The following is a 26996-nucleotide window of genomic DNA, read 5'->3' as shown; positions in this document are numbered from 1 at the left end:
CAACCCTTATGAAATCACTTTAGGAAGGCTCATAGGGCAATATCTAGATTTGAAAGAGTGCTTGTGGTCTGGGCTCACTCACTCACTGTTTTTTAAAGCACCCTTCTCCATTATTTTTTAACTTGAAATAAATAAATAGCACACGGTTCAAAATAAAAGCTCTCTTTATGAACAGACTTTCCACTGAAAAGCCCCTCAAGTGTGCAAGGCAATACACTTTGATGTGTTGTTATTAAAAGTCACACTTCTACAACACTGCAAATTCATGAAACATTTTGCATATCATGCAAAAGATGTTTTATTCCCCCAAAGGAAAAACAACCAAAAAGAACAAGTTGTTCAGTATTTGGTCAGACAATTCTCTTGTAACAGTCAGTTGGCATTTTGTCTGAACACAGACTGTAAAGTGTTTGTCTCTAAATTAGACAAGACAACCAGACAACTTCTTAATGCTCCTGCACATCTGTGATGGATTTTGAGACACATCGAGAAGAGAGGAACGTGCTCTGTCATGTGACAATTCAAGACCAACTACCTCATAGATTTGCTCCTCTCCTCATCTTCTCCTGACCTGTAATGTCTCTCATGGGAATAGTCAGAATTCAAACCAAGAAAGCCTGTTATTACATAGTCACTGCACTAGAAACTTAACCTGCTCCTCTTATTATAATTTATTTGTACAATTATGGCACCTATGGGCCCCAGTTGAGAGCCAGGTCCCATTGTGCTTGGCGCTGTACAAACACAGAACAAAAGGCAGTCTCGGCCCTCAAGAATTTTAGAGTTTACAACAAAAGCATAAGATAAGAAATACCAGATGGGCACTAACAAACCAATGGATGAGCACAAGGGAACAACAAGACAATGATGAGAAAAACAGCACTCACCAGTCACTGGGAATACTATGGGCACCTGTAAAACAAGCTTGGTAGATGCCTCAGTGATACTGACAGTATAGTTTACACCCAGGGATAGAGGCAGGCACAACGCAGGGTTTTCTTCCTTGGTCGTGAAGTTAATCATCATTTCATGGGAGGATTTCCCTATGTATCTCTGTTGTTCTTGTACGTGAAACTATCATTGAAATAAAACAAGCAAAAAATTTTTAATAAGATCTTCAGAAAATCTCAGAACTTCACACAGCTGTTTAAAACTCATGTCAAATTACTAACTTTTTACACTTCATTTTCTAAGGATTATTAACCCTTCCACTAAAATCTTTAATCCCAAATCCTTCTTTTCTCTTCACCTATTAAAAACAAATAGACAGACAGACAGACAAACAAACAATCACATCTCACTCACTAGGTAGGTTTCCTGTACCCCAACTCTTCCAGAATGTCTCCTCCACTCCAAACAGGTATCATTAAACACTGAAACACTGCTGAATCCTTCCTCTTCTACAGAGCAAAACAAAAGGAAAAGTTACTGTTTCTCAAAAACATTGTTCCTACGTTGAGGCACATTTCCCCCTTGCTGCATTGAAAAGGTACATCAGTGTTCTTGTGATTTATAACTGATTGTTTGCAATTCCGGTCATCAGGTCCACCGCAGCAGGCAGAATACTAGCACAATAAGAGAGAGGTCCTGCAGTGAAGAGACAACAATCCAAACAGACAAAGCCGATGGAGGGGAAAGTGAGGCACAAGGAAGTGAAGTAACAAAGACAATGTCGACACTAGACCTGTGATGTCCAACAGTGATTCAAGGATCACTACACTTCTGGTTGTCACCCTTCCATATTCACCACAGGCCCCCCTCTTGCCCCCCACCAGTGCTAAATAAATGTCCTCCACCAGGACCAGGCACCTCCAACTGCATGGGCCACACTTGGGCCTGAGCCGAGTGTATGTACTGTGATTAACAAAACATAGTGGGCTGTAGCAGTAAAGTAAGGCCTTAACATGCTCAATCTTCACTTCAGTTCAGACTCCCACGTGAAATAGGATAAGTTGAAAGGAATTATTTCCTTTAAGAAAAGGAACTTGAACTTGTTCTTGACGTAGCAGGCCACTGGATGACAGTGTTGTTGCATAAAATAGAAGCTCAAAAGCACTGTAAACCTCATACTATTCATTGCAACCTGCCAGGCATCCATCTCCAGTGAAAGCTTTCTGAAAACAGGAGGTAAAAGGCATGGAAGCAAGTACTGGAGGAGTCAGAGGTCACCAGATAATACCGGAGGAGGGAAAGGAGGGGAAGTGTCATAAAGGCTGGTAAAAGCCAGGGAAGGGTGCTGGTGGGAAGAGATAAGAGGGAGGAAAACAAAATGGAAAGAAAAATGACCTGCAGATGAAATGAGGCACTGGAAAAAGAGAAATGGTGCAAGAATAAGAGAAAGCAGGAAAATGAAGAGGAAAAATAAAGATAAATTTGATTCTAAGACTTAACTTATCAACTCATTTTCCAGCAATTTTTAATTCTCTGGCAGAAAGCAGAGAGCTCGCTTTAAACCAGCATGCAGAGTGGAACCTTCAAGCTAAATATGGCCAACCCAGTCATAGTTGCTGGTACGAGGGATGCAGTAGCACTCCTGGCTTGAAGTGGTTTCCATGATATACAGGGTTCATATTCTGATTCAATGGCACCCACCACCCTCGCAGACCCCATAAATACAAATTGTTCCAGCACCGCCTAACCCAGTGGAAAGACTGAAGCTAGGTCTACACTACCACAGTAATTCGACCTATGTTATGCTACACCAGCTACAGGCATAATGTAACTGGAGTAAATGTAGCTTAGGTTAATTTACTGTGGTATCTCCACCATGCTGGGTGGGTGGGAGATGCTCTCCTGTTGACTTTCTTTACTCCTCTTCTACCTAGAGAAGTACCAGGGAGCTCTCTGCTGTTGATTTAGTGGGTCTTTACCAGACCTGTTAAATCAACCCTGGTGCTTTGATCGCAGTAGACATAGCTTAAGTCCTCATCCAGATAACGATCCACTGTGGGCATATCAGCATTCTCTCCACTCACTGGCTTCCAACTCAAACACTGCCTCCACCAAACAACGGGTATAGCACGACTGCAAGCACCATGACTGCCATGCTCTAAAGTGACTGATTTTACGCCTGAGCAATGTTCTCCCTATTTTTCCCATATATGGGTGGAATAATTTTTATATGCACCAAGGCATATGTGGATGTGCACCACCAATAGAAATGCATGTTGCCCACTCTGGGCACCTGAACCTCCCCTGGGTGGCCACCCAAGCGCTCAGGTTACAGGGAACAATTCGCCTGAGAGCCACTCAGTTTCCCTGAATATGATCCTTGAATTCTCTACTGCTGAGACCATCAATGACCCTGCTGAACTAGTACCATTCATAGTGACTGATGGATTTGTGGTGCAGTGAATGGTCTATTAGAAGCACGCAAAAGACCACGAACTTCTTTCATGCGTGTCACCAGTCAGCCCACAGATAGCAGCAATTTACGGCCATGACTGCCCAGTAAAAGACGTTGGCCCCTTCCAGTCAGAAATACCTGCATGAAACAGGCTCCACTTCAATTACATTCCCCTCTAAAAGTAGCTAAAAGAACATCTATACAACCAAATGACAAAAAAAGACAGCCTTCCTTCAAACACTTCCACATGTTTACAGGATTTAGGACACAGGAAAAATAATTTCTTCCCCTATGCTTCTAACTCGCTTTTTTTCCATTGCAGCGACATCTGCAAATGATATACAATAGATGCTATCTACACATATATTCAAGGAAGATAATCAGAATTACAGAAAATAGCAGTTCAGTGATAGCTTTCACCCATGCTTCTCTACTGCAGTGTTTCTTAAACTAGGTTCTGTGGAACACTGGTGTTCCATGACCAATGCACAGGTGTGTCACTTGCATCTGACACTTTGATATCATACTCTGATGGGATATATTTTATGTGATTAAAACCAGATACAGTGTTACTTCTTCACTGCTGTGACACCAGATTAAATTGGTTCATTTTGTTTTTGTTGCATATGTTGCTGTTTGGGTTTTTGTTTTGTTTTGTTTTGTTTTGGTCTGACAACTTTTTTCTGAAGAAAATTTTCGTAGGTGTTCTGTGGTCTCAAAAAGTTTAAGAAACACTGAGCTAATGCACCTATTACCATAGAACCCTGACACTTTCTTCTCCATAGTTTTCATCTCTATTTTTTGTGTGTGTATGAATAGGATATGTTCTCCATAACTTTTTTAGTATATTATGAGAAGTGTTCACAAGCCTTTTCAGGTTTAAATAATTATTACTTGTAAAACTTCAACCCAACCTTAATTATGAAGGGGATTGCCACAATTCAGCTGAACTTCCCCCTCCACAAACTAAATACGCAGACAGCTCACAGAAGAACTGCAAAGTTAGACAGAGAAGCAGTCATGCAGGAAGAAACAGAGGGACAACTAATAATTTACTATTTTCTTTGGCCTAAAAATGTTACCAGAATACAATAGGGGCAAAATAATTCATAGTTTGGTGCAAAGCAACTAAAATATAGGAAAAGAAGATGCAATTGTGACTATGTTCACAATGCAAAGATATATTAATCACACAAAAAATCAGAGTGGACTAGATTAAGCAGGCTGGAACTGCCTGGCCTACCATGCATGGCCTCCTTCCATGCGAAAGAGATTTCTGAGTTAAGAATTGATATACGCAATCAGAAATTCTGTAATCATTAACTTGGGGTCAACTATTTTTAAAAGTAACTGCTGAACAAAGAGAGAACCAATGTAACAGAGGATGAAAGTCTCTCTGATCTAAGAAATGATTGCTGCATGAATGAAAATCCTACCCTCTGATTTCGCAGACCACTAAAGAAGTTACCAGATAACAAAATGTCTCAATTTAATATTTCACATTAGCCCTCTATGAAAACTGGGACTTCTTATGAGAATATAGTAATCTCGGGGGGGTTGATGACTGAAAGGGCTAGGACTGTGGAATCAGCACTCACAGATGAGCGACACCTTTTTTAATTGGATTCTGTACTGATGTGGATGAATTATTTATTCGCAGCTGAGATTAAAAATTAAGCATGCAGCAAGAGGCTCACAGAAGGATCTGAATAGGAATATGGAAAACTAACCCCTTCATTATGGATTAGAAACCACCACAAACAGCCTTGCAAAACTGCCATGAAAAATACGATAATCATAGATGCCAATATGCAACTACAGGTTGAACCTCTCTAATCCAGAACTCTCTCATCCAGCAACATCACTAATTCAGCATGATTTTCGTTAACCAGACAGCCACTTATCACGAGTGTGGCCAAGTTTCCCACAGTGCCATAAAGTTTGTTCACAGCCACCAGTCCTGGCTCTCAGTGTTCTGTGCTGCAATTTACCTGTAACTTACCCCCAATATATCTAATTGTAACAAAGAGGTGGTTGTTGTAGTCTGTACTCCAACAAAACAAAACAGCAGAAAGGTAGCACTTTAAAGACTAACAAAATGATTCTATGTATTTAATTTGTCAGTTTTTATTGCAGTTTTTTTTGTTGTCCTCTGTACTTATAAATGTCAATCTGTATTGGAAATGAGATTGATCTGGTGAAGTGGATCTGTCCCACAAAAGCTCATCACCGAATAAATAATTCTGTTAGTCTTTAAAGTGCTAAATTTCTGCTGTTTTCTAAGAGCCTAGTAAGCAGTGGAAGTGTTGATAATACTTCTAGAGAATATTTGCCTCCCTTGGTCCAGCAAATTCTCTCATTCAGCACTGGTCAGGTCCCGAAGATGTCAGATGAGAGACGTTCAACCTGTAGTGATATTTTACTCAATTTTTAAGAAGTAACTCACCTTGTGACCTGGAATAGACATCCCAGATGTTTAAGGATTTCAGCTACCAGGCAAACCCCTATCTGCTAGGAAGGTGGAGGGTTGCAACCAGGACCAAAGAATTTGGCTGGCTACTAGGGGGCATGTAAGGCCACCAAAAGTAGGTACACAGGAGAACACTGTCAGGGAAGGAATGTCTGCTTCAGGGATCAAAGAGGATTTTGATGGAATCCTATTGTGGGAGGTGACACAGCGAAGCCATCATGGTTGGGAGAGAGCTCAGTCGTTCACCATAGATTGAAGTCTGACAGATTCCAACATGGATGACTCACAGACACTACGCCAGCATGGCCAAACCAATAGGAAAAAGGGCTTTTGTCAAATTGTAACAGCCCTTTGTTCTGGCAGGGACAAAGGCTTTTAACTAAAGAACAACCTGTATGTATGAAATCCTTTGTCTCTCTGGAAGAACTAGTAGGGGTGACTTTTGTCTCACCAGATTTCTTGTGACCCAATCCTTCAATTTGTCTAGGTCACTCTGGACCCTACTCCACCCTTCCCTTGTATCACCTCTTCCCACAGCATAGGGTCGTCCATCAGCTTGCTAAAGGTGCGATGCGTCCCATCATCCAGATCATTAATGAAGATGTTGAATAAAATCAGACCCAGGACTGACACCCAGGGCACTTTGCTTGATGACAGCTGCCAACTAGATATTGATCACTACCCCTTAATGACAAACTAGCTATCCATCCATCCATCTGTAACCCTTCTATTAATGCCAGAAGGGCCGGGTTTAACTCCTGGGGGGTTTCCTATCAAGGATACAACCAACCAGCTTGAGCCCCCACCCAGTGGCCTGGGACAATTTCACCCCACGTGCTGGGTGCCTGTAAAGCAGTTCTCCCCCCTCGCAAGCACAGAGTCTGAGATAGAAACAGCTTGTTTAATGACCATAACCTACCCCAAGGTTACAGTGACAGATGCCGTATATCTAAGCAAAGAAGAGACAAACCCCTTTACCAAGATACCATCCCCATATGCAGAAGAACCAAGTCTCTTGCTGGGGCTCTTAGCCCTTTACCCCACACACAGTTACTGGGTGTACCTCCCGCGGTGCAGTCCTGAACCCAGAGCCCAGATACATCACCCGAGCAGTACTAGTTGTCCACTTGTCTGCAGCATCCCCTTGCTGCCACCTGCTGGCGGCTCCTCCTACCGGCCACCCACCGGTCGCCATCATCGCTCCCTTACCAATCACACTGCTACAGATCGCCCTGAGGCAGAACCCTGTGATTTCAGCTCTGCATGGCCTCCGCTGCCACTTTGTGATTTCAGCTCTTAATATTTCCAGTATGATTTCACGAACACCCTAGTATCCAGCTCTATCTTTTAACAGGTGGGGAGGGCTAGTCAAGCCAGGCTAATACCTATATAGCCAAGGCATAGGCAGGGCCAAGGCATTCAGCAAGCAGGCTGAGCTAGTACCCATCCCCTCTTCCTTTACAATGCTTTAAGCCAGGGAGCCCTGTGCAATCAATGTCTTACGCAGCTATGGCAACTGCCCTGTCCCCCCACAACAACCCAGAGCATTGGTGAGATCTCACAACTCCCACACTGAGTGTCAGCTTAAATTGTGATTCTACAACAACATGTTTACAATAAACCAAATCTCATGGCTTACTTGCTACCCATTAGGCTTTGCCTGAAAGGTATCACACATGCACACCTTTGCATTCTCATGCAAATGATCTCTGGGAGGCACATTCCTCCCAGCCTCAGTATCACACATGCCTCCCTTTGCATTCTCATGCAGATGACCTCTGGGAGACACATTCCTCCCAGCCTCAGTAACCTTGTGTTCCTGCTGCCACATTCCCTGCACATCTAATAGTTCAGCCATCAAAGCCATACTTCTTTAATTTGCTGGCAAGAAATACCGTGGGACACTATCAAAAGCTTTGCTAAAGTCAAGGTGTATCAAGTATGCTGATTTCCCCATATACATAGGGTCATGAGGCTGGTCAGGCATTACTCGCCCTTGGTAAATTCATGTTGACTGTTCCTGGTCATTTTCTTCCACTGGATTCCTTGAGGACCTGCTCCATGATTTTTCCAGGAACTGAGGTGAGGCTGACCAGTCTGTGGCTCCTGGGATTCTCCTTCTTTTCTTTTTTGAAAGATGGGCCCTACGTTTGCCTTTTCCCAATCATTTTGAACACCCCCTTATCACCAAGAGTTTTCAAAGATAATGACCAGTGGCCCTGCAATTAAAACAGGGAGTTCTTTCTGCACTCTCAAATGAGTTAGATCCAGCCCCATGGACCTGTGCAAGTCCAATTTTTCTAAATAGGCCTTAATACATTCTTTTCACCACTGCACCTCCTCCCATACGGTGCTGCCCAGTGCAGCTGGCTGGAACCTGACACTTCTGAAGAAGACCAAGACAAAAAAAGCATTGACTATTTCAGCTTTTCCACACCATCTCTCATTAGCTGGCCTTTCCCATTCAATAAGGGTCCCACACTTTTCTTGACCTTCTTGTTGCTAACATATCTGTAGAAACCCTTCTTGTTATCCTTCACATCCCTTGCTAGCTACAACACCGATTATCTTTGGCCTTCCTGATTACACCCCTGCATGTGTGCTTATATAAAAATAAATATATAAAAATACATTTTATACATACACACAGACACAGACACAGGCTCCTTCAGTCACAGTTAAGCTTGATCCTGCAGAGGTCTCCTGACAGAAGACTCCCGCTCTGGAGCCCACACTAAGGGTATCTGTCTGATCTACATGCTAAAAAATTTTTTTGGCTTTTCAAATTACATTTTTCAGGTCATAAATTCATTATGCAGACCAGTTGTTTGACAACTTCTGTTTTTAAATAAAAAGAAAAACTGATTTGAAGGTAAAGGAAGACTGTAGCCTTGACATCTTGCTGCATGCTACCCTGGTGTCCACATTTTTTTATAGTCATGTTAGCCTGACAACACAACTTGTTGTGCTGTGGATTAACCTCTATCAGGTAAACTGAAACAGGCATTTTTTTGGCCTTTCTAGTTTCAGGATACAAGTCGGAAACTAAATTGAAAACATGTCTATAATTAAAAGGCAGAGGATTTCATTACTCTTTTACCTTTGCATGTAAGAGCTGGAATTTCCCAGGATCCGTTGTAAGTACAACGCGACATATTTCTGCCATTTATAGTGCTGAATCCCTTTATACATCGGTAGTGCGCTGTGCTCCCTAGCTGGGAAATGTTGTTCCAGATCATGTCTGTGTTGGGGACTGAAGGAGGTCTGCCACAGTCTGTTACTGAAAAAGATCAGAAAATCATTTTCATGAAAAAGTGTTTGCTAGTCAGTGTTGAGAGCTTAGTTAACTGAGGCTGCCTTCTGCCCTCAGTAACATCTTTGCAACCCCAGTGCCTTTGCAATAGGTCACTGCAATTGAAACCTCATGAACAAGTCAGCTGATATGTAAACCACAAAAAGAATCCTGTTCCTCGTGCCACAGCTTTTGTGGTTCCCATATCATATCCAGGGCAAAAGGTAGTAAAACAAAAACTTATTTTTGTTGTTAATGTCAGCAGATACTGACTTGATGCTACTCCAGAAAAAGTTCTGTTAACAATTCAATTATTAGTAGGTTTGGAAGGCTAAGATTTGTATTGGTAAATGTCACTAAACATCAGTTTCACTGTACATACATAAACCAAACAAAATCTATTTCCATCAAGGATAATCGAAATTCAAAGACAACATAAGAAAAATGCTACTTGAGAAATTATTAGAAACAAAATCCAGGGATTCAGACTTTGGAAATAAGTTTGCTTCAAACAGACTGAGCAATGATTCTCAAACTTTCCAAATGACCGTACCACTTTCAGGAGTCCAATTTACCTGAGTACCCCAAATTTCATCTCTCTGAAAAAATACTTGCTTACAAAACCAGATATAGAAACACAAGTGTTCACAGCACACTATTACTGAAAAATGGCTTACTTTCTCATTTTTACCACACAATTTTGAAATAAATCAAATGGAATGTAAACATTGTTCTTTTACTTCAGTGTATACTATGTAGACCAGTACACGCAAATTAACTGCATGAAATTCTAATTTGTACTGACTTTGCTAGTGCTTTTTATGTAGTCCTTTTAAGTTGTAAAACTAGGTGAATTATCTAGATGAGTTGATATGCTCCTTGCAAGTTCTTTGCATACCCCCCAGGACTACATGTGCCTGTGAATGAAAGACACTGAGAATGAATGGTAAAAACAGGCATAATATGTTGATTTAAGGATATATACTATGTATAATTTGACATGTGATATTAATATTTTGTGTTTTAGCAGTTTACAAATCTTTTAACTTTTTGGATCTCAAATCTATCATTAGATAATTATCAAAACAAAAAGCAGTCAAGTAGCATTTTAAAGACTAGCAAAATAGTTTATTAGGTGAGCTTTCGTGGGACAGACCCACTTCTTCAGACCATATCCAGACCAGAACAGCTGTTCTGCTTTTTGTTTTGATAGTGTATAGACTAGCACAGCTTACTCTCTGTTACTATTAGATAATTATGTGGCCCTTCCATAATGTCACACAACAGTGAATATTTAAAATAAAAAAAATTAAAAATAACCACTTAAAAATTAACATTGATATTATTTGCCACTATTAACTGAATTCTTCCAAGGCTATTTATCAGTCACTTTTCAGAATAAATCTTATTTTAAGAAATTCTAGTGCGAATTTGAAATGAAGGGTCTTTAAATCTGAAGGAAAAGAATATAAACATGCACTGAAACATATTTACCTTTGCATGTACCAGTGATGTTTTCCCATTCCTGAATTTCTGTGCATTGTGAAAAATTCTTGTCCCCAGTAAAATGAAACCCTTCACGACATTTATAGTACACTGTACTCCCTAAAGTTGTGGAGTTATCCCAGATCATTTCTGCATTTGGAATCCACAAAGGTCTGCCACAGTCTATTTCTGGGGGGAAAAAAAGAGAAGTAAAACTGACAATGGAAACAAGTGAAGTCATATCATGGGGTTAAAAGAAGAGATGATAACTGTTTCATAAAATGTCATTTCATTTGTTTGCTCCTTAATATTACCATTACTATTTGCATTCTCAAAGCACCAAGAATCCGCAGGTGCAGGACCTCACTGTGCTAGGTGCTGTGTGGACAAACAACAGCATCAGCATTTGGGATGCAGAAATTTAGTTTGTACAGTTTCTAGCCCAGTGGATCGTAATCCTAGATTATGGCTTATCGGTGCTACTGCAATACACGTAATAAATAACAATACAATATTCCAGGAAGGACTAGAAATAACAGGACACAGGTGCTGTAATAGCAACGAAGGGTCCTGTGGCACCTTGTAGACTAACAGAAAAGTTTTGAGCATGAGCTTTCGCGAGCACAGACTCACTTCATAATGAAGCTCACCCTGTAACATAATACTGTTAAAGAAAGAGACCTGATGACTATGCTCCCGTAGGATGTCTCTCTAAAGAAAAGGTCACTGTTTAAGTATTATTTTGTTTCTGATATTTATATGGGCAAGGATGTGTAAACCTGTTGATGCATCCTAAGTAAATACAGGAAAGAGGGGAAAAAAATCCTGTGATAGAATGAGAGGGAAGGTGAGAAGCAGAGTATTACCCATTAACAAAGGATCACCAAGTGATGTTTAACAGTTGGATCTATCACTGCCATCTTCCGATAATATTCTCTCGTCCCCCGACAAGGTATTTGTTCTTTTAGATATTTCTGCTGTAAGCAACAGTGGTTACAGCATACAGATTCTCTACACCAGTTCACATTTGAATAACCTACTCACTAATCTACAAATGCCGGCAAAGATGCTCAAAGCGTTTGTTCCCACTGCATCTTCTCCACCAGAGGCTGGAGGAGATGCAGGACGCAGATATGACAGCTCTGCATACAGGGAATCTTTACCTAGGAGATGTAGTTAGACTCCGCTCCCTACGTACCACTGAGCAGCACAAAGGCAGCAGGGACAGGACTCAGACTCTAGCTCTTGGGATATATTATTACTTTTATTTCAGACAGTGAAAGAGAAATTTTCCATTCTATTCAACATGTTTTGATGATCCCACCATCAGAAAAATTATAAAAGCATTCAGAGGTTTGCTTTCCACTGACACTGCATTTCATTCAGGCTTCGAAAATGGAAGAGTTGTTCTGAACCAGGACAAGAAGAAACCCTGTTGGAAAATTTCTATGGGTTATGCAAGTCGCTACCAAGACAGAAAACATTAGAAAATAAATGTGGTGATTAACTGAAATCGGTTCACTTACTGAGTAGTTTTGTGGAGTTTCATGATACAATTATAGAATTAAAATAAAAAGAAAATATTGAGTTAATGGAAGAATATAATTTGAAGCTGGAGTAGAGTTTTAAACCAGAATAAATCCAACACTACTATTCAGGGTTGCACTTCACTTTGTTAAAGAAAAATCAAGAATGGGAAGCTATATTAAGAATTAATCCTATTTTTCAGAAGGCTGACAGGTAGAGGTAAGGAGAAAGCTTAAGCTATTAGATGAAAAATGGACTTAAAATTATTTTGAAGTTGTACCCAGAAACAGGTAAGTCTTAAGTTTACAGAATTGCAATCGACACAACATACAGCATAAAATTTGTAAGTGAACATGTAAAAAAAAAAACTTAACAATGGTGAACAACCCCACTATGACAATTTTCCTCCCATGTCTACATTGGTAAGCATGTATGTACCATGAAACTGGAATAAGCATCTCTTCCAGACCTCCTCTGAAATCCAGAATTCTCTTACCCAGCAGCATCTATGGTCCAGCAGGACCATGTATATTCCCAGAGTAGAGAGTCCCGGGGCTGGGAGCAGGAGGGTCCAGCTAGATTAGCAGCCGGACCCAACAGTAGTGCAGACACAGTTACTCTGGTGGCAAGGGGCAGGGACCAGCAGCAGCCAGGGAGCCTGGGCTGGGAGCAACAGTGAGCTTCCCTCATCCTGGGAGCAATGGCCCAGGCTGGGATACCAGCAGCCCAGGTCACAGAGCAGAAGCTTAAGGCAGCTTATGGCTGGGGCTGGGCAGGAAGCCATGGCCTGGGGAAGTTGTGGCTGGGCCTAGGGAGAAGCTGGGGACAGGAGGACAGGAAACTGTGGCTGACCTGTGGCTGGGGAGCCTGCAGGGGTCAGGAGACAGCTGGGAGGGGAGCCCAGGAGCAGGGGTTAGAATGCCAGCAGGGGGGCATTGACCAGCAAAATCCCTGGCTCAGGTCCTGAGGATGCCGGACAAGGGTATTCAACCCGTATAAGCAAATGTTCAGTTTAAAACTACATTACTGAAGCAGAGTGGTAAGTGAGGAGGGGAAATGAGGAACCATAAGCAAACCTTGCCTCAAGCCATCTACTCACAGTTATCTGCCATACCCACCAAGACTGAAATACAGAAGTGTGAGAGAGGACTTTTTGTCAGTTTATGTAACCAATCAAAAGCTTTTTAGGTATCCAAACCCTGAATTAAAAAACATACGCATTGAGGCAGGCTCCAAAATTAGAGGCACTTTCAGACAGTCTGACTGATGCTGCCAAAGTGCACTCATGCAGACTAAACTTGATACCAAAAGAACAGAAGAACGAGCCACATGGAATCAGTTTCAAGAGATACTAACCATGGAGTGATTAAGAAGGTGTAACTGGGCCAAGTTAAAGAATGAGAAAAGATGATAATGAAGCATAAGGGAATTCCAGTTAATAGAGACCTAGTGACTCTAAACTGGAATTCTGTCAATAACTTTTTTGTTTATTCGTGTTTTTCGTCTGAGTAGGAACTTGAGAGGCCACATCCCCTGACCCATAAAAACACAAGTTTAATGGTGTATGTCAAATGATGACTAATAAAATTCTCACATCGTTACTGTTATTGACAGCAGGCTCGAACTGTGACTTTCGAAAGGATCACAACAGATAATGATGCTTAAATGTCCAAGTAGTATTAGTGTACGATTGTAAGGCGGCGTCGGTAGGGTGACCTATAACCGCAGGCTGGAGTAGCAGCACCTTCCAGGGGGCAGCATACTTAGGAGGGCTGCTAGGCATCAGACTTAGGATGTGTCTACACAGCAGTTAAACACCCACAACTGGCCAGTATCAGCTGAGTTGGGCTCCCCAGGCATGAGAAGAGGGCCTTGCAGCTCAGGTTCCAGTCTGAAACTACACCATCATTTTTAGCCCTGCAAAGCCTGAGTCTTTTATTCCAGTGTAGATGTACCAAGAGGCTAATTTTGAATGACAAAGGAGGTGTTTTCTTAATCAAACAACTCATCTTCATGTACAACAAGAAGTCCCACGGCACCTTATAGACTAACAGATATTTAGTCTATAAGGTGCCACAGGACTTCTTGTTCGTCTCAAAGATACAGACTAACATGGCTATCTCTCTGATACTCACCTTCATGTAAAATTCTAGTGGGGATAAAGCACAGACTTTTCCTTTGATGTAGCTACTCAAGTTCATGAACTGAACTATCTACATCAAGGTAAAACCATGCCTTGCCTACCTGTAGTCAGTGTTCCCTGTAAGCTGAGCACTTGGGCAGCCACTCAGGAGAGATTCAGGTGCTGCCCAGCTGATTAGCAGAGCTCCCACAGCTCACAGCACATCCTTCTACAGGGTGCTGTGGTGCACATAAGAAAATTTATTCCACAAATGGATGGAAAAAAGTAGGAGGAGGATTGCCAGCAACAGGTGTTGGCATGGAGATAGCTAGCAGGGTGGGATGGGGACTGGATGGGAAAGAGAGAAAGAGAATATAACAGTGAAGACATTGTAAAAAGGTTCCAGGATTAGCTAGAGGGAGGCTGAGTGATTCCCATTAACAGATTGATGTGGGAGGAGGATAGGATATCAACCAGGTTTACAACAAGATTTTGCAAATGCTTAGGCATGAGAATAGCTTCACTCACATGAACAGCCCTATATAAGTCAATGGAACTTCTCACATAACTTTACTCACAGACATAACCAGCTGCAACATCTGGTTCTAAGCCACATCAGACCCTTATCTTATACAGGTTGAACCTCTCTAGGATGGCACCGTGGGGACTTGACTGGTGCTGAGACAGAGAATTTGCCAAACTTCAGGAGGTTAATATTGTCTAGCAGCATTACCAGCACTGGGCTCTTGGAAGACATCTAGGGGTAAATTAGGGTTAAATAACAACACAGAACACTGAGAGACAGGACTGGGGACTGTAAACTGTAAACAAACTTTATGGGACCACTGGAAACTTGGCCACACCATGATAAGTAGACATCCAGCTAACTTAAATCACATACGTTGCTGGACCAGAGTGTGCCACAGTTATATTTGCCTGTATATGCCATGAAAATAGTTTATTTTATCCTTAGCAAATCCAAACAAAAATCAATATTTAGGTGCCAAAGAATCAAAAAGTGAAAACAACCAGTCTAGTTTAACTACCAAGCTGAACAAAATACAAAGAACAGTAGCAAAAGTAGATTTAGGCCTAAATTAAAATAATATTTCGGCTCTTCTGGGCACAGTTTTGCAAAGCTTAACTGATTTAGGAGCCTAATTCTTGTTTTCAGAAAGAACCTACACATTTAGCCATCTAAATTCCATTGATAATGGGATTGAGACTCTTTAAGTGCCTAAATCTCTTCCAATATTGAGACGTAGGCTCTTAACTCTATTAGCCATAGTGTCAGATCCTAACACAGTGGAGTTCTGGGCCTACAGAGATTTACACTGACCGAGAAAGCAACGCTCATTTTATAAAGTCCTTTACTTTTTATATCTTATGATCTTACTAACACAACACAAATAAGAAAACTATTTAACAGACAACTTTTATATTGTGAGTGCCCTTTACATGTTGCTAAAGCCTACAGGTGAAATTTTCAACCAGCCAATTGAGAATTCTAGTCTTATTGTCTCTAAGTGGTGACAGCTACTGCAGGCTATTTCTGAAATAATTTCTAGCATCCAGAAATCTGTACATATATTTACTTTACCTTTGCATATGAGATCAGCTCCTTCCCATTGTCCTTTGGCATTACAAACTGCAGTCTGGTTACCACTTTCAATAACATAACCATCTAGGCAAATGTAAGCAACTTCACTTCTGTACGTGGTCCCCTTTATAGGAGCTGAATATGCATTCAAGACAGAGGGTGGGACCCCACAATCCACATCTACAAAGATGAAAAGCGGGTGGGGAGAAAAACCACCCAAGGACATGAGAAATGCGAGAACATAAGAGGTTCATGGCTACATCAAGAAGCCTTTCCATTTAAAACATGAATATCTATGAGTTCAAGTTTACAAAAACTATCCTCTGATACATGTTGTTTGTAGTGTAAAACAACTCCATTGTCCTCAATCTGTATTACACAAACCATAAAATACAGCAGAAGGTGGCACAAAAGAGTCCATCTCTTTGATCAATGCCCTGCACTTAATTGGCTTTTAGTGTAAGCCTTTAAAAAAAAAAAAGACACCACCTTATTTAGGTTTGGATCTGTTAGAGTAGGAGCAAGCAAGCTTTAGACGTTGGGTCTTACTTTTTGTCCCTGCAATTAGCAGGACCCTTGCCCCAACCTGTCTAATGTTATCCAAACCGACAGAAATTTCAGTTAAGTTCATATTAAAAAAACCCCTTTTGGCACATGTAAGAAAATAAGTCTGTAGAATGTAAAAACTTTATTAATCAGTATATAAATGTAAATATGCAGACAGAAAATCAGTAACGTATTTCAACATTTTTTAAAGAAATGAATGAGCCTGAGACCCAGCAGCTGATTGTGCTGTACTCCACTTATGAAATTTCATGCCCACCTGAGGGGGGCTGCTCCCCCTTTGCTCCCTCCTGTGTTAGAGTGTTAACAGACTGCCCTCATTTCTTCCCAGACCCTACCATCACATACAAAAAACACCTCCTCCCCTCAAAGAGCTACGCTGTAGTTTCAGATCAATCCTGAACATTAACTCCAAAGGGAAGTTATAGACTTCCAAGACCAATTACATCATCATCCATGTGTTTAAATCAGAAAAGAAAAAAAAAGGAATGGTGTCATTTAAAATTATCCTGATGTGAAACTTCATTCTGTGTTTGTACAGCACCTTGCAGAATGGAGTGTTGCTCGTCTACTAGGACTCCCACTCAACATCACAGTTATCCAAATAATTAATAATAAAATAACAGCAGCAGCAGGATGGGATCACAGCCTCCTTCAGCGTGAGATCTGGTGAGTGGCTGAAGTACCATCCACTATCAAATCAACCAGAGAAAATAAAACTGTGAAGTCATCAGTGGAGTTTTCAGGATCTAAAGAATGTTTTAAATGGCTCTGTTACAAACAAAGAAGCCACCATAGCTGCTCTTTGCAGACTTGCTGATTTGTCTATCAAATTTCTACTGATGGTCCAGGAAAGGACACTGGTGATAAAAAGGGGAAATAGTTCACCTTTTTGGATTTTGAACAGCTATGCCAAGAGGGCAGCTTCTGCTAGTGAAACTAGTCTCTAGCAGGAAAGGGACACAAGTTTGTAGTCCATGGATAGACTATATGGAAAACAATTTATTTTGGAAATGGCAGGAGCAATGACAGAAATGTACTAGGGGAAAAAACCAACATATTCTAAGTAAGTGGGAAGGAGCTCAGCTGGAATACATTAATTGGAGTAATATGCACATTTCTCACAGTTAAAAGCCATTTATTGCTTTAGGCTCCAACCCAGGACTGAGCACTTTGAGACTGTCAGGAGCCCACAGGTGCACAGCTTCATTGAAGGATCCGGAACTTAAAATGTATGCTCAAGGTACTCCACTTTTTGTCTATTACTCAGGTTTTCAGTGGTAGGACCTCAGTTGTTGTAGTGCTATTTTATCTCTGTTGATCATTAGGTGTCAACCCCAACCTAAGCTGATATTCTGTTAGATTCCAAAAATTAGAGGAAAATAAGACCTGAAACTGAAAGCAAGACACTAGATGTGTCAAAAATGCCATCCACTGGTATTAAAAAAAGCCAAATACACTGGCATTTCATCTGTGCTGCCTCTTAGAAATGGGGCTTTCTTTGAGCAGACTAATATGGGACCAGGCTATGCTATTTTCTTTTTCTGAAGCGCGAGCCATGATTAGAGATTTCCCATGAGATACCACCACCATGCATTTTGTGACCCATAAAAATCAAGAACAATTTTATCTTCACTTGTCTGGAGTTCTTTTTCTCTCCTGTTAATTACCTTCGGTGTTTATTACTAACTTTTCCCAGCCACATGACTATTAGCATCTTTTTTTCTTAGGATGCCAACAAATTGCCTCAGAAACCGAAATCTGCTCTGTTTGGAGGTAAAAATCTTACCTACGTTAACTGACTTTTTAGAAACTCAGCCTTCTGCTCTCTTCCTATTTGCTGCCAATGAGCACATTACTTTTCACATATTCAGTGAAAGGGTGCTCAAGTTATCCCAGGAAATAAAGAATTCTGCATGAGTAAGCCATGGTATTTTAGTGTGAAATCTGATATTCTGTCACCAGTGCCAAGTAGAAAGGCTACTGAGCTCCATGAGATGCCATTTGTTAACGGGATTTGATGACTGCGCAGATCCAACAAAAATCTTTTTTGTAGGAGGTTGCTCAGAGTCTCTCTCCTTCTTGGAGCCAGTGGAGCTATTAGGGGAGATCACAGATGGCCTGACACCCAGTAAGAGTTGCAGAGCTAATTAGATGAAGCCCCCACATATCTTCAGAAAAATTAGCAGCTTCCCATTAAATCCATAGTATCTTTTCATGTGACAGCCTCTTCCTCAGACAAGAACATTTGTGACGAGTCTGTGCAAAACACCACAGATATCTTGAATACCTTCTAAGCTATAGATAGCAGAAGCCCAGTCCTCAATGTGTTAACGTATGAACACAGGGGCAGCGTCATCACTCAAAAGCACTTTGTGTTAACATCAAGTGATGGCCCTTTTATTTCCATAATTACATAAACCTGCCATTGACACAGCCTCACATACATGAGCCAGAAGAGAACACTAGAAAGAGCTGCTCCTCGAATATCCAGACAAAAACAGAATAATTCACTGGCTGCATTGCATGTTACATACATCAGTGAACTTCATAACATCTTAGGGTAGCCTTGTGAAGAGTTTCAAGTTCAGACATAGCCACATACAGATTAGGAAAAGGAATACAGGTTGAAGCTCTCTTGTCTGGCAACATCTGTGATCCAGCAGAACCGTGAATATTGTTGGACAAGAGAGTCCCTGGACCAGAAAGTCGCAGACACACTGAGCCAGTCAGGCTGGCAGGCTGTGAGAGGAGCTCTGCCAGTGGGCTGGTTGGAGGGAGCCCCACTGACAGCCCCGCTGTGTACAGCTAAGCCAGTGGGACAGGAGCAGAGCCCTCTTGCCCAGCAGCCCTGTCACTGGGAGCCAGACTAAAGGTCAAGTGGCCAAGCTTGTCCCCCATCCCCCCTTGCCAAGGGGCACTGGGACCAGGGTGGAACACCTCCCTATCACTGTACATGGGCAGGGAGTGGGACAGGAGCCAGGAGGGGAGCCCAATCTCCCCAGTCCAGCAAATTGCCTCATTCAGGACCACTCAGGTCCTGAGGATGCCAGACTAGGGATGTACAACCTGTAACTGATCATGCTTTTTTGAGACCAGCCAACAATTTAGGAGAATATTTGTTTCATGCTAGGTGGTGTGTTGCTCTGTTGTCACTCACATACATTATACTTCTTCTTTTTTAATTCATTTGTCAATGAAAGATTGCAAACCTGTGGAGTCCATCTCACCTTTACAGATTAACACAGAAGGTTCCCAGACTTCCTCTTTGGTGCAAACAGAAACATTTCCTCCTTCACTGTAAAACCCTTCTTCACACTCATAATAAACTTCACTCCCCAGCCTGGAGGAGTAATTCCCTATGATATGTCCATGCACAATCTCTGGAGCAGAACCACAGCTTATTTCTGCAGGCAAACAAAAGAGAGAAAGTAATTGCTGCAAAAGCACAGACTTAAAAATAATCTATTTGGGGCCATATATGGTCATCTTAAGTTGATGAGCTTTCGTGGGACAGACACAATTCATCAGATCAATCTCATTTCCAATACAGACTGACATTTATAAGTACAGAGGCCAAAAAAAAATTGCAATAAAAACTGACAAATCAAATAGTATTGAAGGAGGGGGGTGAGGGGTGGGGGGGATATTAAGTGTCCTGTCTGAGATAATTACAAGCATCAAAGGAAGGGAAGCAGTTCTTGTAATGTGTGACGTAACTGATGTCTCTGTTCGTCCACGTGTTAATGTGTCAAATTTGAATGTGAACTCCAACTCACAAACTTCTCGCTCTAATCTGTTTTTAAATTCTTTATACTCTAGGACACAAATTCTCAGGTCTTTAACAGAATGGCCCACTCCGTTGAAGTGTTCACTGACCGGCTTATGTGCATTGAGTTTCTTGATGTCTGCTCTGTGTCCATTTATACTTTGGAGAAGGTTTTGTCCAGTCTGTACATAGTGGCAGGGCATTGCTGATACATAATAGCATATATAATGTTGCTGGAAGTGCACAAGAATGTGCTTTTGATCTGTAAGTAACATGGTTAGGTCCAGCGATGGTATCCCCAGAATAAATATGTGGACAAAGTTGGCAGCAGGGTTTGCTGCAAGGAAAAGATCCAGGATTAGTATTATGGTGGTGCAGTCTGTGATTGCTGGTTAGGAAGTTGTCTATAGGAAAGGAAATGTGTAAACTATTAAAATGTTACCAATTAAACATTGAACCCTTAAGCTCCACTGCCACCACTCACATGCCCAGGGTCCTAGCTGCCGCTTCGGTGTGCTGGAAGACTTTACTTGCTGTCAGCCCTGTGCCCGGGGTCCCAGCTCTCTCCACACACCCAAGGCTCTACTGCCTGCACAGGTGGCAGCACAAGGCCGGCAGCCAAGATCCAGGGTGGCGGTTTTAGTGGTGGAAGCAGCAGCTGGGCCTCAGGTTGCCGGGCTGGCACTGGGTCCTGCCACAGAGTTTAAACATGAACTAGAAACCTTAGTGATAAAACTAATGCTTATTGGTTAATCAGTTACCATTTTACATTCCCACCCCTCAAAAAAGGGACAGAGATCAGAACTGGACACGAGCACATAGAACCAGCGAAGCTTGAGGACAGCATGGGAATCTCAGGTATCGGTAGAGGAGGAGGAGGAATCTGGGGCCAGCTGGATGGCTTGGCCACAAAATGAGGGAAACTGTGATTCAGTTATCAAGACGTATCTTTATGAACACAGGCTATGGGTGAGGTGCTGCAACGTGCCTTTGGCCAATGATGGTTCATAGAATCTGAGTCTAAGGCCAGAAGGGTACACTGTGATCAAGTCTGACTTCCCATATAATGGAGGCCACAGAACTTGCCTCAAGTAATTCTTGTCTGAACAACAGCACCGGTTTTAGATAAAATATCTAACTCCAGTTTATAGATTTCCAGCAATGGAGGCTCCTCTGCAACCCTTGGTAAATTTTCCCAATTATTAGCTGCCCTGACTGTTGAAAATTGTATCTTGTTTCTAGTCTGAATTTGTCCAGCTTCAGCTGCCGATAACTAGATCTTGTTATACTTTGTCCGCACGTTGGTTTTGTCGCAGGGATAACAGAGCTGTCTTCGAAGGGAGGAAGAGATTTCAGGCCCACAATATAGCTGGCTGATGTTTTTAATTTTGCCACAGCCCATATTCAAGTGCTGACTGACTGTTAATCAACGATATTCTCCCAGTCTCTCCCACCAAAGATTAATCAACCACAAAAATAAAAATACTGAATGGCTGTGGTTCCCGAGGCATGTGACAGAAGCAGCAGCATTAGTTAAGGTTAGAAACCTTATTGTAGAAAGGTTAAAGTTAAATGACGTGCCCTTCAATGAAAGCTCCTTGGTCCTACTTGCTTGTAATGGTTATATTTCTTTGTTACAGTCTTTTGAGTGACCCTCCCTTCCTGTGAGAGGGCCCAGTGGTGGAATATGAGGAATATATTTACTGCTTTTATAAAAATATAAGCTATATAGTTAAGTTTATTCGGACAAGGCACCTGTGATGTCACTGGGATATGAAGGTTATCCGCACCTCTGAAAATCAGGCAATTCATTGAGGTGTCTAACTTGAAATACCCAAGGAGATGTTAGCCTAACTCAACACACTATTATAACAGTATGTAAATGAGAGACTTAGATAGTGGCAAGTTAGTTTCATAATCACTAGCTGCTAACTTCACCTTGGATACACGAGTGCATGACAGCTATATTGTAGATTGTTAGTGCTGTGAGTCTATCAGATAAGGAACTGTAATTTTAATTTTTGATGGAGAAGAAAAGAACATGAGGGAAGACAAAGAAGTATTTATTTCAAGTCCAGGATAATGTTATATTTATGGCAAAAAAAAAAAAAGAAAAAGGAAAAAACAGTAGTTTAGTTTTGCATACAAAACAGTATGGTAGCAAATGGCTAAGTTATAACTTTATTCCTCTCTCTAGCCTCATCGTCAACGTTCAACATTGAAGTAGAGCATGTGTAGACAATCCGTGTCCCGCTACTTCAAAATAGTGGGGTCCTCCATGGCGGGAATCAGCTCAGGGGTTGAGACGCACTGTGCAGCCCCTGTGGGGCTCTATGGTCACCCCCTAAAGGAGCCCTTAAAGCACCATGCACCCAGATATCATGTGGCAGGAAGCTGAGAGCATGCAGGCAGCAGCACAGACACACGGCCACCCTGATAGGCCCCAATCCCAACCCATGGCAGCCAGCCAGCCCCCTGCGTGCCCACAGGGCACACCCCCCAGGGTCACTCAGGGCTCCCAGCTGTCCAGCCACGGGGGAAGAGGTGGCGGAGCCCCTCCTGGATGGACTCTGACATCCGGGACCTGCTGGGGCTTTGGGGCAAGGAGGAGGTGCTCCAGGTAATGGGGAGCAAGCGGCGGAATGCAGATGCATTCGCCCAGCTGGCCGAAGGCCTGGCCGCCTCAGGTCACCCTGTCTGCACTCCTGACCACGTCAGGAGTAAGGTGAAGGAGCTGCAGCAGGGTTATGCCCAGGCCTGGGACATGGCCAGCTGGTCTGGGACCACCCCCATCACTTGCCCCTGTTAAAGGGAGCTCAGGGACACCTGGGCCCCTGGTACACGTCCTCCCCCCTGGCCACCCTTGACACCCCAGCCGAGGAGGAGCCCTAGCAGGCCTTGGAGCTGGAGGCCAGCCCAGAGGCCAGCCCTGCACCCCAGGAGTCCCCAGAGGAGCCCATCCCTGGGACAGCGGAGGAGGAGGAGGGCTCCAGCAATGGGGAGCTCCACATAGACCTCCCCTCCTGCAGCTCCAGCAGGACGTCTGCCCGACGGGTGTTCCCCAACCATGGGAGCGGACTGTCAGGTATGTACCCCACAGGCGCACACCCCTGGGTGAAGGGGTGGGGGCAAGGGACACGACCAGGGCCCCCCACACACCCAGATGACTCCGGCCCACCACGGCCCAGCCAAACCACGGCCCCAGAACAGCAGCAGCACAGCCCCCAGAGCCTGTCAGCACCCACCCCCACGGACAGCACCATGCCCCATCCCTGGGGGCTGGGGGGAGCGGAACCCCCAAAGGGGGTCACCACAGGGACACGGGATGGGGACCCAGCAGCATGGGGTGTGGAGGGTGTGGGCCATGCGTCAGGGCCCAAACTAACGGCTGTCCTCTCTCTTCCCCGCTCTTTTCTGCAGCCACACCATCCGAGGGCCACAACAGTGCTGGTGCCGTGTCCGTCATGCCGGACAGCCCGCCGGGAACGTCACACCACGACAGTCAGGCAATAGAGCAGGGACTGGCCCCGGGATGAGCCCAACACTGCAGGAGCCAGCCGTGGGCATCTGCTGACCCCCAGCTCCTCGCCATCCTCCAGTGCCTGGTGGAGGTGGCAGAGCGCCGCCTCCACTTGCAGGATCGAGCGCTGGCCTGGCGCCAGGAGGCCTACGAGTCCTTCATGCGGACATTCAATCGAATCGCCGGAACTCTGGAGCAGATTGCCGATCGGCTATTCCCCCCCACTGCTCTGGCCACCGTCCCTTCCAGCTGCCCTTCTCCTGCCCTGGAGCCCACTGAGAAGGAGGACCGCGGGGCTCAGGAGCCAGCCCAGCCATACTTGCCGGTCCTCCCAACCCTCACCAGGCCTCGATGGGGCCTCTGGCCCAGGCGTGGGTCGCACCCCCCATGCCAGGAGATGGACAGTAGTAAGGGGGCCAAGGACTGGGCGACTCAGGCTTCTTTCCTTTGTACATAGTTCCCCCCACCTCGTTGTAAATAGTTGCATCCCACGCCCACGCTTTAGTAGCTTTCCCCCCAATGTACATAGTTCCCCCATTCCTGTTTAAACATATTGCATTGTTTTTGTTGGTTTAAATAATTATTCAGGTTGTTTTTTTTTTTTAAAAAGTGTTTTCGTGTGCTCTTAGGGCACAGTTGTGTGGGTGGTAGGGGCAGTAGTGTGTTATGAATGGTGGGGGGCTGGGAGCAGCCCACCAGGGATGGCCACGCTGGCACTCACCCCACAGCCTGGTCAAAATGGGTCCGCAGGGCCTCCCAGACCCGAATCCCCTCGTAGTCAGCTTGGCAGCTAGGGGCAGTGGCTGGCTGGGGGTAGGCCGTGCCAGCCTCCAGAGCCCGGCCCTGCACGAAGGCCTTCCCCTTGCTCTCCACCACGTTGTGGAGTGGACAGCACGTGCCCACAACCTGGGGGATGTTGGGAAGCCCCACATCCAGGCGGGTGAGGCGGCACCTCCAGCGGCCTTTGAGGCAGCCAAAAGTCCGTTCGACCACCGGGCGTGCACGTTTCAGGCGGGTGTTGAACCCCTCCTGGCTGGCACTCAGGTGGCCTGTGTAGGGGCGCATAAGCCAGGGCTGGAGAGGGTAGGCTGCATCTGCCATGAGGCAGAGGGGCACGGTAGTGTCTCCCAGCGGGATCTCCCTCTGGGGGATGTAGGTCCCCGCCTCCAGCCAGTGGCACAGGCCCTAGTTCCTAAAAACGTGGGCATTGTGGGTGCTGCCAGGTCAGCCAACATATGTCCTGGAAGTGGCCCTGGCTGTCCACCATGGCCTGGAGGACCATCGAGTGGTAGCCCTTCCTGTTCAGGAAGTGTCCTCCACTGTGCTCCGGGGCGCAGGTGGGGATGTGGGTCCTGTCCAGTGCCCCTAAGCAGTTGGGAAACCCTGCAATGGCCGCATCCAGGTCCCCGATCCACACGAGCCTGTGTAGCTGTAGTGTTCAGCGCGCGGACCATCTGCCAAGGGAGGACATGAGCACCCCTGAGGGGTGTGCAGGGTGTGCCTGCCCCGCCCCCCGAGCTGCCCCAGGTCTCCCCCAGCCTCCTGGGCTCCAATCCACCCCCCTGGGGTCGCCCCATCTGCCTTCCGGTCTCCCCCCCTCCCCTGGGGTCCCCTCCTAGGCCTCCTTACCTCCATGATGATGGCCCCAACGGTGGCCTTGCCAACGCCGAACTTCTGTCCTATGGATCGGTAGCTGTCTGGAGTGGCCAGCTTCCAGACAGTGATGCCGACCCACTTCTCGACGGTGAGGGCACGTCGCATGGGGTGTCCTAGCGCCACAGGGCAGGTGTGAGCCACTGGCAGAGCTCGATGAATGTCTGCCGGCTCATCTGGAAATTTCAGAGCCAGTGGTCGTTGTCCCACTCCTGAAGCACCAGCCGCTCCCACCACTCCGTACTGGTGGGGTACCTCCATAGCCGGCGGAGCGCCCGGCGGGGTGGCGGGGTCAGGAGGGCCCCATGATGGTCTGGGGAGGCCCCGTCATCCCCCGAGGAGGGCTCATCTTCTAGGAGGGGCTGGGCGGTCTCCTGCACGGCACCAAGCAGGGCGTCCCCTGCCTCAGAGATGGCCCTGAGGACCTCTGGCTGCTGCTGCTGCTGCTGCTGGTCCATGATGCCTGCATGAGGTCTGCAACAATGTGTCGGCTCTGCATACCTCCTGTCGTGGGGGCCAGGTGTGTTTGGGAGGGGCCCTTTAAAGGAGCGGCTTGCTGCAGCCCCGGAAGGGCTAGTCCGCTCTGTGACCCCATCCGCAGGCTTTCCTAGGGCCCTTATTTCGTTTGGGGTAGCTTTTGTGTGTAGAGGCTCCCCTGCGGGGCCCCTTTCAATGTAGCACATTGCTACATCAATGTTGAACGTCAACGGTACCAGCCCTGGAGGATGTGCGGATGCGACGCATCAAGGTAGCTTATTTCCATGTCACTGCTTCAAAATAAACTTCTTTGATGTAGCGTTCCAGTGTAGACGTAGCTTCTGTGGCTTATTGCATTCACTTGATCTTATTCACCAGCTATTTCTCCCCCTTTTCCCTTTCCCAAAAGCAAGACGATTGTGCAAATAGGAGATGGCAGATTTCTCCTTTACCCCAAAACTAACTATACCACCTCCAAGGCATATTTAATTCCACTGACCTCACATGGTCAAACCGCTGCCGAGAGCCTGTAGCAGTGGTGGGCACGCAAACCCCATTCACTGAGCCCCTTTACACCTTCCATCCCCTGCCCTGACTCTGTATTCATGGCCCAGCATACAATTTCCCTACCAAGACATGGTCCTTGTGCCAAAGAGTTTGCCCACCCTGGCCCACGGTGATCTATAGCCATTGTCAACCCTACCATCCAAGCATCAATGAGACATCTTGAATTTGCAAAAACAAAAAGTAACACAGAGGACTCCAGTTCTGGATACTCAGAACCACAGGTAAGAGAAAGTACCATGATGGATCTGATTGTATCTTTTAGCCTGAACATCCACAGACTCTCACCTTTGCACGAAACAGTGTTGCCAGCAGGGTGGAAAAATTCTGCTCCGTTTTCTGGTCTGTACCCTTCCATACAGTAGCACTTGTAGCTTCCAACAGTGTTCATGCAGCGACCCCCAGCACCACACAGACCTGACACCTGGCATTCATCTATATCTAGAAATCCAGAGCAAATATTACAAATGTTTTAAGTGGATTTACTCTTAGGGCCAAATCCTGTAATGTATCAAGTGTACCTTAAAGATGTGAAACACCCTCGACTCCATTAGCCTCACTGGGAGACAAAGGGACATACCAGCTTCTAACAGACACTCCACTCCAC

At 44.6% G+C, this 26996-nt stretch overlaps 1 protein-coding gene across 4 annotated transcripts in view; it reads right to left on the bottom strand.

Moving 5' to 3' along the window:
• The window catches only part of SUSD1 (sushi domain containing 1), an 83216-nt gene that overhangs the window by 37675 nt on the left and 18545 nt on the right, over positions 1–26996 (bottom strand). For 3 of the 4 annotated variants that reach the window (XR_012645623.1, XM_074994681.1, XM_074994680.1), the window contains 7 exons: positions 26678–26830; positions 19637–19813; positions 15843–16022; positions 10603–10782; positions 8917–9096; positions 1306–1400; positions 888–1074 (listed from right to left, as the gene is read on the bottom strand). Coding sequence is in view for 3 of the 4 variants with exons in the window: in XM_074994681.1 (XP_074850782.1) it covers positions 888–1074; positions 1306–1400; positions 8917–9096; positions 10603–10782; positions 15843–16022; positions 19637–19813; positions 26678–26830 (1152 nt within the window). In the remaining variant the exon portion in view is untranslated. The remainder of the gene's footprint in view (positions 1–887; positions 1075–1305; positions 1401–8916; positions 9097–10602; positions 10783–15842; positions 16023–19636; positions 19814–26677; positions 26831–26996) is intronic. The other variant, XM_074994682.1, reaches the window with a different exon arrangement.

The sequence above is a fragment of the Carettochelys insculpta genome, chromosome 5 (genome assembly GCF_033958435.1).
Source record: "Carettochelys insculpta isolate YL-2023 chromosome 5, ASM3395843v1, whole genome shotgun sequence".
Lineage (NCBI taxonomy): Eukaryota > Metazoa > Chordata > Testudines > Carettochelyidae > Carettochelys > Carettochelys insculpta.
Note: the sequence above shows the minus strand (reverse complement) of the source record. Positions and strands in the feature narration are given on the sequence as shown.